Below are 14,036 nucleotides of genomic sequence, written 5' to 3'. Positions count from 1 at the left end.
GCCCAACACCAATTGACATGCTGCAACTGGTAGGATGTAATAATCTGCGGTGATAAGATGATTGGTGTATTACTAGAATTCTGGTTTATTTTTTGGACAAGTGGAGGTCTTAGCACGCTAGCTGTTGTATTTGGCATCGTCCTAGGTATCACTGAGGATGTTTGGAAAGGATAGGACATGCGAGCCTTTCTTTGCAGTAAGTTCCGTTCTTCGACGCACCGAGCCACTCTTATGGCGTCTGCCAAGATTCGAGGTTGTTTGATCTTAACGTCTAAGCGAATGTCATCTCGGAGTCCTGCAACAAAACAACCAACAAGAAAATGTTGAGGTAAGCCATCAATCTGATGGGAGAGCTTTTCGAAGGCTTCTTGGTAGGCTACTACTGTTGTAGTTTGTTTAAGGTGAGACAAAGCTTCAGACGGGTCCTCGTAGTCGGTCGGGCCGAAACGGAGCAGGACTGCCTTGGTGAACTCCTCCCAACTTAAAGGTCCACGAAACTTCATCAACCATCTTTGCCATTGTAAGGCAATTCCCTCTTAATGGAAAGAGGCTAGTTGAACTTGTTGATCAGGGGTAATATCTTTGAAGTCAAAGTATTGTTCTGCTCTGTAGATCTAACCACTTGGGTCTTCACCGTTAAACTTTGGAAACGACAATTTTATATGGTGATGGGGTTTTTCAGTAGTTGGACCATGGAGAGAAGGGCTTGGTTGGTTTCAGTTGTGTGAGGATTCTGTAGGGGCAAAGGGATTGGTTTCAGTATTGACAGTGTTTGAGCTGCGTAATATTCGAAGGGCTTGAAGCTCTGTCAAGACCGTTTGCAAGGTGGCATTTACTTGATCAAAGCTTGACTCATGGCGGGCTAGAATTTCACTAACTTCGTTGTGGAATTCAACATTAGTTTTGCCACGAGTATCCATGATCAAATCCGCTCTAATACCACCTATATGTTTAACTTGTAGTTAGGAAATGAGCTAGAGTTGAAAAAGAAAGACGAGAGGAAGTGTTGCCAAAGGCTTAAACTTATTATATATTTATGGGAAAATATCCACCAACCACCTATTTTTTCGAGCTTTTTCAAAAATACACATATATATATTTTTTTAGCTGAACTCCACCTAAAGATGCATTTTTTTGCATTTATCCACTGTCGTCTTAACTATGTTACTAGAATTAATAGAATATCGGTCAAATGACCTTTTTACCCACGAATATAAAATTATTATTTAACCCTAAATAAATGCCAAAAAATAAATGAAAAAGAAAAAAAAATAAAAAAAGTACTAATAAATTGAAAGAGCTGAAGTGTGATTAGATATGATTAAATTAAACATTAATCAATATCCAGCCGTTAATTATTGTAAAACATAAAACATAAAACTACTTCAATTAAATAATGATAGGGATTAAAAGTTAAAAAGCTTAAGCTTAATCATCATCATCTAGATCAACACCCTTAAAAGCTCATACTCCTTCCTGGCTGCTTCCTCCTCGGGCATGAAATTATTTTCAATCCCAAAAAACTTCATGATATACTCGACACTCTTGTTCTTGATTCTGTTGGTCAAAGTCTCTGTCAAATAATCCAACATGTCTTTGATATTCAAATAATCCGCCACCAATAACATCTCTTTCAACTCATCATTACTCTTGCCCTTCCCAAACTCCTGGTTGAACGTCTTCACCCCCTGTTTCGGTGACATTTTCTTTCGAAACTCCATGGGCCTTACGAAATTTGATTATGTACGGCAGCTGCGGCACCACCATGTCCTCTGATGTGTCGTCACTCGTCGAAGAATGACTTCACAATCTCGAACACCCTTGCTCTTCCACTTTGAATAGTTACTGTTCGCCGTCTTCAAATATATTTTCTTCGTTGCCTGAGCAGAGCAAGAGGAGGATGTTTCCCAAAATTATTACAAATCAACTTAACCTATATTCCAGGGTTACCATACAAATCGAAACGTAGAAGCTTGATAGCAAATAAATTGGACAAAAAATGACGTGCTTTTGGAGAAAAAAATGGCTGGATTTTAATGGTCCTCAAGCACTTTACAAACATGAAGTTTGATGAAAACTGGAAAAAGATGTCCTTTTGACTTTTTTTTTTTAATTTCAACCGTTAAACGATGTCGTTTATTTCTTGTATTGGGTGAAATAACAATTTTATCCCTATGGCATCAGCAAAGTTTTAACAGAGTTAAGACGGCACTGGATAAATGTAAGAAAATGCATTTTTAGGTGGAGTTCAGCTAAAAAAAAAAAGACATGTGTATTTTTGAAAAAGCTCGAAAAAATAAATGGTCGGTAGATATTTTCCCTATATTTATTCCATTAGCTGCACATTACATATATAGTCTCTGAACTAAACACCTAAGCTAGAAGACAGAATAACAGTAGCAGATAATCTAGAAAATAACAAACTGGTGCTGAAAAATCAGCACTCAAGATTATTCAACAGAAACCACTAAGGTCTAACAAACTTGACCAAGTCTTGATGATGACCAAATCTTCCACTCACCCTCTCCCGCTTTAAAGTTGAAGAAGTGCATGCAATCCCAAGCATTTTCACACGTCCCATGCATTTCCATACATGGTCTGAAGTCATGCATGCATTCCCCATGCACATGAGCACATATCACACCTCAATCTCAAACAGGACCTTAGTATTTTATTAGAATCTATTTTATTTTAGTAAGCTTTTTTGAGTTATATTTGTAATTTTAGTTTACGGATTTTAGATTATTCTTTTATTAGAAAAGGCTAGAATTGATAACAGCTATTATTAGTAGTCTTGTTATTTTTATTTATTATCATACCTTTCATTGATAATATTTCTATTTTAGGTTTATCTTTATTGTGAATACAAGTTTTTCTTTCTTCGACAAGTATCCTTTCTTAGGTATTTGAAACATACGTTAGAATGACATCACTTCTACACTGCGTTCACTTACATATCTATTTATATTAATATATTTTAACCCATGCGAAAATCAAGAAAGCAACATGCATACATATCTATTTATATTAGGATCCCTCTATCTTACGTGCATGTAAGATAGGGATTGACTTTATATTAATATATTTTAACCCATGTCAAAATCAAGATAACAGCATGCATTGCTTACTTTTTATTGTCGGTTCACATATGACGTAAATTATTTTAAATATCTCTTAGTTTGATAATTTATGTTGTCATATCTTTATCTAGATATTCTGATTTTAGCTGACATTCTTGTTGAATAACATGCAAAGTGAATGTTCATAAACTCCATGTCAGAATTGATTACTATAATCATTAGCAAAGATCATGGGAAGTCAAAGGACAAGCATAGTGGTAAACAATATCTTCAAGATCGCTAATCAAATTGCAAGCACTAATCTATTTCTAATAGTACTGAAGTTATGGTGTTCTAGTTTATTAGAATCGATCTCATATGAGGCACTGTAATTTAAAAGAAGAAGAAAATAACATTGCTTCAACTTCAGGAAAGTAATAGGCTTCCAGTATAATTGACCACTTGAGGCAAATCTCAAACTCAAACTTTAGAATGTCGGTAAAAGCCAACAACAGGCATCAGCAAAAACATATTATACTTAAAACAGATGGAGATCACATTAGAGAATACTTTGTAAAACTGCATGTGTGAAACTTAATTAAAGACAACTCAATTCTAGGCCGTTGCCATGTATATCGCTTGTGCTTACATGTTGTAAAATGTACACCCTCCCAGTGCTAAATGGATTCTCAGAGCAAGTACATAATTGTGTGGAAAAAACAGCTCGATGGGGGGAAGTGACACCGAGAAATGCTGCATTAGCAGTAGATAATACTGTTGACAGTGCAAATACGGTTTGATAAAGCTACAAAAAGGTATGCTTAAACTTTAAGCAGAAGCAACAAGCTGTGGCTTAAAATTCTTTAAAATGGCTTTTTAATCTATATATTTAAATTGAATCGTAAGAAAACTTCTCTCATTATTGTAAATGCGTGTGTCAAGCAACAAATTCTTCAATGACTCTTCACTTGTAGCTTCAAAAACTCATCGAAGATACGATTTTAGTTACCTGACAGTAGTTCATTAATACAAGATTGGAAATTACATTACAGATAGATTGAAAAAAGGCTCAGAACAATTACATTGTAGAGTGATAATGTACACTTGAGAAGCAAGCTCAGCATCCAATTTCCTTTGAACATCAATCTCTTCTATTGCATGTAACAACACATTTTAGAAGATATGCTTAAATCCAAATCGTTCCTTTTAACATCAATCTCTTCTATTGCATGTAACAATACATTTTAAAAGAAATGCTTAAATCCAAATCATTTTCTAAAGCTTCAAATCAGACATAAGATTGAGACCAGAAACTGCTTTGAGATTGAGCAGAGCCATCAGCACAAATTCTAAAACTTCAATGGCTCAATCATACTTCTCCCTCCAAGAGTAAACCAAAAAGAATACCCAAGAAAGCGCCAGAGCCAAATCACCAACCACCTGTCTAGGCCAATCCCAAGCCAAATCTGCAAGCCTTCTCTCAAAAACGACCCTCCACAAAGCCATCGATACATGTACAAGCATACACCCTTTAGCAAAAAAGCTCTGAAACTCAGCATCCTTCACAAATGCCACCATGAACAGCAGAAACCCTACTACAAACAGAAGCAAACCCGCAAAAGAATTTGAAATCTGAATCAATAACTGATCATGTGGGGTTGATCCTGTAAGCTTTTGCGCAGTCTCAACACCATGACCAATCACATACATTTCTTTAAGATAAAACATAATCGAAGATCCACATGTGATAGAAATCAATGAATAGAGAATGCAGATCACACAGAAAATATATGAACCCATCAAACCAAATGCAAAGAAAAATTAAGAAACCACCCTATTTCATTTGTTATAAGATCAAAACTTTACCGTGTGACAATTCATAAAAGATGAACCTCCCAAGTAATAATCTGCATTATTGAAGATGTCATTGAGAGTTTCAATGTGGGGTCGGGAGGAATAGAAGATGAATCTGATCTGCAAATGCAAATGGGTTTTAAAGAGATTGAAGAGAGTAAGGTGTTTATGTTAAGAGGTTTATTGGGATGCGGATTTATGGCAGTTGGGTTTGGCGGGTTTTATGATTTTTGTCGGTAATTTTGGTAAATTATTTGATATAGACCACCATAAAAGATAGAAATCAAAATTATATAATTATATTCATAATTTTCAAATAAATTCATGCTCCTTTATTAAAATCTTCGATTAATTTTTTTTTGGAATATTATATAAATTTTTTTTGGAATATTATATACAATACGTTCAATCAAAGTCCATCAAATAATTGAAGTCCACTAAATCCCAAGATGTGGAATTAAAAAAAAATATTGAGAGACTCGAATGCTCACTTTAAAATTAAAGAAAAAGGTATCCATTAACCCAATTTAAAAGTTATCGGCGATGTCTAATTTTAGATGTTACTTGATGATTAATTAATGAAAAATGATACTTGCACCGAGTCAAATCTTGAATTTAAAATGGCTCCGTTTTACTAAGTCAAAAAACGTACCGTTTGGTGCCAAAATTGTTTTCTCTTTCCTTCGTTGATTGAGGTAAACTCTAGCCATTATTGCCTTGAAATCTAGCCATCACATATACCCAACCACCCCACTGCCACTATCGACAGCCACCACCGTTTCACTTGTACACCTGAGATAATCACCCATAACTCTAGTCCCGATTGTGTTTGTGTTTGTGTTTGTGCGTTTCTATTTGTTTTTGCTTGAAATTTGGTAAAACAATTCATACCATATCCATCAACATGAAGGTACTTGTTTGGGGGAAAAATAGGAAAGATAGCAGAACGCCACGTGTCGACGAATGGAATAACTTCAATGTAATCTGCGGTACCCGGCGTGATTCGAGGTACCTCGCACAATTAGAGGTACCTGACATGATTAGAGGTATCCGGCATGATTAGAAATACCCGACATAATCAGAGATACCTCGCATAACTCCAGAATAACTCGAGGTACCCCGCATAACTCCAGAATAACTAGAGATACCCTGCATAGATTGAGGTACCCCTTATAATTCAAGGTACCCGGAATAACTAGAGGTACTCGGCATGATTCGAGGTACCCAATACGATCAGAGGTACCCCGCATGACTCTCGTATAACTTGAGGTACCCCGCATTAATTGGAGTACCCCATATAACTCGAGGTACCCGGCGTAATTAGAGATACCCGGCATGATTAGAGGTACCCCGCGTGATCAGAGGCACCCTACTTAACTCCAGAGTAACTCGAGGTACCCACATGGATCGGGGTACCCTATATAACTTGAGGTATCCGACATGTCATACTCAGGAAAATCCTCTTAAAAAGTCCGCTATAGGAAATATCTCCATATCTTGAAGGATAATATTTGATTTTGTCAGAATTAGGAATCGAAAACGTTGTACCAAAAGGAGGGGACAACCGCCTGCTACCTTTGCCAAAAGTGAAGGACATTGTCCCAAGGACTGTGGTCCTTAGCCGCTTACCCGACAGTTACTGTAAAGGTACCCTGGACCACTTTCTAGCGCGCGCCACGTTTCCAAGGGATGAGATACGCCGTGAGCATGCGCATAACAGCCCCAAAATCACAAAAGGTAAAAAGACGTTAGCAAAAAAAGATACGCCACGTGGCAGCTGAGGTACTCCATATATAAATGTGCCCAGGTTTTATTCTCCATCAGGCTCTCATTCACCCATAAACACTCACACTCCGAAAAATAGGTTTTCTTCAACCTTGAACCTTAATTTACAGAGGGTTGGCCAGCTCTCTTTACCATAAAAAGCTTGAGTTTGCTGACTTGAGCGTCGAAGTATGAACGCCGGGGTACCCCGGTTTCACCTCTGACCTCTATTTCATTGTTTTGCAGGTGTGAAGCTCATTTTGAAGGACACTTTTCTTACTTCTGACCTTTCTTCATTGTTACTACTCTCTCTACCCTTTTCGTCTCCCTCGAATTTCAGATACATTGCACACAACAAACCAATGAGGTAGCCCGTCTCCCCCAAAAATACAAATTCATTGTTCTAGATAGGTTTGGCTTCTCCTACCCCCAAAATCTGTCGAAAACAATTGGCGCCGTCTGTGGGGAGGCACACAAAAAGCCTCCACAGCGGTTACCAAACTAGTTATTGTGTGTACTTCAATACATGGCACTCGATGTACCTCCCGAAGGTTTAATTGTGGATCCTACAAGAGTGGGAGATGATAACAGTGGTGAAGGTAGTGATCCCGCAAGAATGGTAGCCCGCCTCAGCAAGGGCAAGGGTATCAAGCATGAAATACTAACTAGGTAACCCAAGAGGGGGGGTGAATTGAGATTTTAAAATTTAAGCTAAGCAAACCACACAACAATTTAATCTATTGCCATAATCAAATTGAAAACAATAAATTCAATCATGCACAATATTAAAAGAGTAAGGGAAGAGAAAACAAACACAATGATTTTTACGTGGTTCGGCAATCCCCGCTTACGTCCACGCCTCCAAGCTCACCGGGCTTGAGGATTTCACTAAGCTAGCCTCCCAAGGCTTCAAACGCTTACAATTGACTTCCAAGGTGTCAATGTACCTTTACAACAAGAGATTATCCCCAATCTCTTAACCCAAGTGTATCCCAACACTTACAATCTTTTAACTTGATTTTACAAAAAAGATTACAAATGAATCTCTCTCACACAATGTGTTTGATCACAAGTGAAAGCTCAATGTGTGAATGAATGAGATGAATACAAGGATTTAAAATTCAATGAAAGTTGTATTCTCAATATTTTGCTCAATGATGATCGTTGGAAAACTTCTTGTTTGAATTGGATTGAGCTTATTTATAGTTGGAGCTGAAAAACTAGCCGTTACAAACTGTCTGCCCGAAAACAGTTCACCGTTAACCATTAACGGTTAACCGTTTACGCTGGTCAAAAGTTACCGTTGGGCCAAAATTTCAAATAAACGGTTAGCCGTTTAGGCTTACCCTTTCGCCGTTAAATTCCAGAGACCTGCAAAACAAATTTAATTTAACCGTTCTTACTAAACGGTTCAAGGTTAGCAATCTGGAAATAATCGGTTAACCGTTTTCAGTAAACGGTTCACCGTTATTTTCCAAAATCATCATTTTAACAATACTTTGCAGAACATGCTTTCTGGAAATTATCGGTTAGCCGTTTTAAATAAACGGTTAGCCGTTTGCTACAGTGAAATTGCTACAGTGAAATTATTTTCTAAAATTACAGTTTGACCCCAAAACTTTACAAAACTGTAGCATGGCCCAAAATATTATGAAACATTGCACATAGGTCCAATTTCAAAATTTCTAAGTAATGCTTTGTTAATCCCAAAACTTTCTGAAATTATGGTATAGACCAAAATGCTATGACACTTTTCAAATAAGTCATTCTCCAAAATTTCAAGCAATATTTGTTTATTTCAAAGTTTTCAAAATTCTTTCAATTAAACCATAAACTTTGAAAAACAACCAATTTCATAAAATCATTTTTCCATTAAATATGAAACATTTATAATGTGAAAATAATAATTTATTTAAAATGTATAAAAAATAATTTGATCTTAAAAGATTAATCATTCTTAATCTTGTTTGTTATCATCAAAATCAATATTATGGAAACATATATGTTAACAAAGCAATCGACAAGTATTTGCCAAGATGAGCAACCTATCTCTCACAAGCGTTTTGAAGATCTTGCCCATGCAATACTTAGGGCGGTTGGATCTCGGGCACCCGAAAGTTCGCTTCTATCAGTAACACTAGATGCTCCCCCATCTCAAACGGACCAACAAGCTATGGTCAGAAAAGAGGTACCTGAGGCCAGCAAGCCAAAACATGGGCCATCGGGTACCCGTTTTAAGTTTCAAACCGTGGGCTCCCGAGACGAGCGTTCCACTGCTTCTTGCAATTCCCGGAGCAGCCAGGGTATGAGGCGTGCAAAACGTGCCCACGAGAATCTCCGTGAAAAGTTAAACGCCAAAGGGGCTTCTCAAATGGTGGCGACATCATCGGGTACCCCTCGCACTTGTGGAAAAAATGGAGAACCTGTAAGTCCAAGTGAAACTCCTCTCCGAGAAGCAAAACACCACAACTACTCCAACACCAATGACCTACCAATCACTATTTACTATGGAAATTCGGACGGCAGCTCTTCCCGAAATATTCACCATGCCTCAGGTACCCCAATACTCGGGTACCACTGATCCCTCGGAGCATGCTGAGCTATACCGCAACCAAATACTTATCAAGGGTGTAGATGAGAATGCCATGTGTAGGATGTTTAGACACACACTCACGGGCCCCTTGAAGTCATGGTTTTGGTTCTTGAAGGCAGGTAGCGTATCTTCCCTACACCAATTATTATCCGAATTTACTAAAGAGTTTTCCTATGCTTCCACTCAAGATAGGGCAGCCTCCAAACTTGCCTTTATCAAGCAAGGGGAAGTCGAACCTTTGGCGGAGTACGTGAGCCATTTCCACTAAGAGGTGTTGCGAACCGGAGCATTTGGAAACCAACACACACTGACCTATTTCTAGAAAAATTTGTAGTTGGGCAAGTTATGACGTTCCTTTCAAAAGAAGCACCCACTTTCATATGGGGAAGCTCGTTCCCGAGCATTGCAGCAAGTAGAGATGGATGAGAGATGCCATTTAAAGCGCCAAAAAGATAAGGCCGAGGTCACAAAGAACAAGAAGAAGCCCAAGAGGACGGAAGCCCTAATACCAAGGGTACCCCGAATGCGGAGCCCTCCATGGGTTGTCCCGCATGGACAAGGGTTTAACACTCAGGGTATCTCACGGGTACCTCAACCTCTAAGATCGCCACCACCAAAGAACCAAGTGCCACCACCGAGGCCTCGGTGGTGGGGTACCCCATAACCAGTTACTTTGGAGTTATGTGGGGATACCCCACGGGGACCAGATTAAGCCCAAATGTGAATTGGAGGCACCTTGGAATCCTCGAATACCCAAAGATGAAAAAGGGGTACCACGGTTGAAGACCCAATTTCAGTCTCGATTTGCGCCACCGATCCAACAAAGACCGTCAAAATAGGCTCCAACCTTTCAGAAGAACAACAAAGAAAAGTCATACTACTAGTAAAGTGATAACACTCTACCTCCTTCTATTTATTTTGTTTGTTTTCTTTAATGCTTGTATGTTTCAAATATATGCTTGGCTATGTGGGGTATCCAGAGTGTACCCCAAATTAGTCAGTTTCCTAAGCCTTTAATGATAATAACAAGTGATCCCAGGATCCCCCATATTCTCCTTAGGATAACAAAATAATGTCATATAATGATCCATATCGCCACTCTTTATGAATGCATTTTCTTTACAAAGTTTGATAATGTGAGCTCTTTTATTTGCCTCTCGATTTTTTGATATGGATGAGTAGCTTGAAATGCTATAATAATATGTTCACCATTAAACTAATTCTATATATGTCGTTGAGCATTGTTTATTATGAAGCAAGATGGTATCCAGAGATCACCTTATTCTGGGGTACCTAGGGTACCTTATTTAGGGTACCCGGGGTGTACCTGACCAATCTCCGATCATGATAATCTACTCAACAGGAGACCCAACAAAAGGGCATGCTAGTAGCCGCCTTTATCATTATTTGTTCGCCATATTTGATTCCATACGAATGGTGAATCATGAGGTTTCGACCATCTCGCATAAGGGTAGGCGAGCAGCCACCTTTATCTCAATCTATATTGTTTATTTGATTCCATGCGAATAGTGGATCATGAGGTTTTCGACCATCTCGCATAAGGGTAGGCGAGCAACTACCTTTATCTCAATCTATGTTGTTTATTTGATTCCACGCGAATGGCGAATCATGAGATTTTCGATCATTTTGCATAAGGGTAGGCGAGCAACCACCTTTATTACTATTTGTCTTGCATATTTGATTTAGAGTGAATGGTGGATCATGAGGTTTTCCATCATCTCTCAAAAGGAATTGCCATAAGTTTTGTGAAGATTTGCGGCAAGCATTTCAATGAAAATCGCCATACGTTGATTAAGGGTACCCCACGCCAGAAAGCTATTCCTCAGATATACCAGGAGGAACTCTAAGAAAGCTTAAGATAAGCGACAAGCATATCTAGAGGAATCGCCATATGTTTGATGAAATTGAGTTATTTCGCCATGAAATAACAGATAGCTCAAGGGATATCCAGGCATTAGGGTACACAAGGTACCCTATACACTTTGTCAATAATGCCGAATAAGGTTACACAGCAGGATGGTTATCTTCAGCTTCATCCCTTAGGATAAGGGGATTAACAAAAGTGCTAAAAGTAGCAAAAACACAAGGGTCAGTATCAATGGTACCTTATAGATACCTCATTTGAGGTACCCCAGCTGATCTCAATGAGCTTTCAGACCAAGATGTGTTGGGAGCGCCGCTATCGTCAATCGCCTTCAATATTTGGTGTTCTTCCCCAGAAATAGATGAAAAATTTTTGATCAACCAGCTCCGTCCTTTCCAACATGTCCAAATTGGTAGCCATTTCTGAGGAAATAGAGCCCATCTTCTATTTTTGGGTTTTTAGGGTACCCCTAGAGGCGCCCTCTGTTCAGTTACCCATCAAGCTAAACATCATATTGCCACGTGTCGCTCCTACTTTTTATGTAAGTTTCTTTTGCCTCCAAAACATCTCACCAAAAGAAACTAAGGGGATGTTGTTTGGGGGAAAAATAAGAAAGATAACAGAACGCCACGTGTCGACGAATGGAATAGCTTCAGTGTAATCCGCGGTACCCGGCATGATTTGAGGTACCCCGCTCAATTATAGGTACCCGGCATGATTAGAGGTACCTGGCATATTCGGATGTACCTCGCATAACTCCAGAATAACTCGATGTACCCCGCATAACTCCAGAATAGCTCAAGGTACCACACATAGATTGAGGTAACCCTTATAATTCAAGGTACCCGGAATAACTTGAGGTACTCGGCATGATTCAAAGTACCCCGCATGATTTCTGTATAACTCGAGGTACCCCGTATTGATTGGAGTACCCCGTATAACTTGAGGTACCCGGCGTAATTAGAGATACCCGGCATGATTAGAGGTACCCCGCATGATCAGAGGTACCCCACTTAACTCCAGAGTAACTCGGGGTACCCCACATGGATTGGGGTACCCTATATAACTTGAGGTATCCGACAAGTCCTACTCAGGCGAATCCTCTGAAAAAGTCCGCCATATGAAATATCTCAATATCTTGAAGGATAATATTAATTTTGTCAAAATTAGGAATTGAAAATGTCGTACTAAAAGGGGGGAAGCCGCGTGCTACCTCTGCCAAAAGTGAAGGACATTGTCCCAAGGATTGTGGTCCTCAGCCGCTTACCCGACAGCTACTATAGAAGTACCTTGGACCACTCTCTAGCGCGTGCCACGTTTCCAAAGGATGAGATACACCGCGAACATGCACATAATGGCCCCAAAATCACAAAAGGTAAAAAGACGTTACCCAAAAAGTATACGCCACGTGGTAGCTGAGGTACTTCATATATAAATGTGCCTCGGTTTTATTCTCCATCAGGCTCTTATTCACCCATAAACACTCACACTCCGAAAAATAGGTTTTCTTCAACTTTAAACCTTAATTTACAGAGGGCTGGCCAGCTCTCTTTACCATAAAAAGCTTGAGTTTGCTAACTTGAGCGTCGGAGTGTGAACGTCATGGTACCCCGACTTCACCTCTAACCTCTATTTTATTGTTTTGTAGGCGTGAAGCTCATTTTGAAGGACACTTTTCTTAGTTTTGACCTTTCTCCATTGTTACCACTCCCTCTACCCTTTTCGCCTCCCCCGAATTTTAGATACACCGCACACAACAAACCAGTGAGGTACACCGTCTCCCCCAAAAATACAAATTCATTGTTCTAGATAGGTTTGGCTTCTCCTACCCCCAAAATCTGTCGAAAATAGTAATCAATCACCATCGAATGAGGAAAAAAAATGATATCTTCCTTGATATGTGATCTGTAGAGTTTTTCAAATGTTTTGGCTCTTGATCATATCATCTATGAATTTTGTGATATGGGTTTGTGGGAGTGAAGGGTTTTAATTTTAGATTAAACATATATGTTTCGTTTTATATGCTGAAACTCATCTTTTATGGACAACGTTCGTAGCACTACAGGTTGAGGATAAGATCTTTGATTGTTGGAACAGTTGAATCATTCAAGGTATAATATGTAATTGCTTAAAAGTAGATGAGTTGTGAAATCCATTTGTTGGCTCATAAGATAAAGAAATAAAGGAAGATGAGGATCCTATACTAGAAGATGTAATTGAAGTAGCTCAAGAATAAAAAAAAGACATCATTCCAAGCGAAGTCTATAATGATGAAATTATGGCGGTGAGAGTACTCAAGGATGAAAATTCAAAGATGAGAAAGTATATTCCTAGAATAACAGTTTAGGGGCAGCTGGGAAGTAAGGAAATAAAAAATGAAATGTGATGGAGAAACAACATATGAAAGAGACAGGCAAAGGAAAAAGAAAAGAATTATTACTGTCGAAAGGACGTCGTTTTACTAAATTTTTGGGATTTGACTCAGGGTGTATAGCAGCGTTGTTACTCATATATGCTTTAGAGAAAGACTTTACCTTGAAAATTTTGTTAATAAAATATCTAGAAATGATACAAAACAAAATTGGAAATTTGGATCACGCGCATTACAGAGGAAAAGATATTTAATTTCTTCGCATTTATTAATGCTTGGAATGCCGTGTTCAAAATGTAAGAATTTACAATATATAATCAACATGATATTGGTTAGTGAACTAAATAAAGTGGATAAACTTATAAATAATGTGGAAATTCTTTAATACTTGAATAACTATGTCTGTTTAGGATCCTATCTTTATTTAATTTGTTAATTTTTTTTCCTAACATTCGACAAATGTGCAACGTGAGTGCCTCATCTCAAAGTAAGCAATGCCCACCATTAATT

General features: G+C 38.5%; 1 protein-coding gene and 1 pseudogene across 1 annotated transcript; both read right to left on the bottom strand.

Moving 5' to 3' along the window:
• Nucleotides 1–1,428: 1,428 nt before the first annotated feature.
• On the bottom strand, nucleotides 1,429–1,910 carry LOC18052721 (annotated as a pseudogene).
• A 2,514-nt stretch (nucleotides 1,911–4,424) lies between these two features.
• On the bottom strand, nucleotides 4,425–4,859 carry LOC18052720. Its single transcript, XM_006447234.1, has one exon. It carries the CDS (start codon nucleotides 4,857–4,859, stop codon nucleotides 4,425–4,427), a length of 435 nt encoding a protein of 144 aa, XP_006447297.1.
• Between the last annotated feature and the right edge of the window lie 9,177 nt (nucleotides 4,860–14,036).

This window comes from Citrus clementina, unplaced genomic scaffold (assembly GCF_000493195.1).
Source record: "Citrus clementina cultivar Clemenules unplaced genomic scaffold, Citrus_clementina_v1.0 scaffold_2, whole genome shotgun sequence".
NCBI lineage: Eukaryota > Viridiplantae > Streptophyta > Magnoliopsida > Sapindales > Rutaceae > Citrus > Citrus x clementina.
Note: the sequence above shows the minus strand (reverse complement) of the source record. Positions and strands in the feature narration are given on the sequence as shown.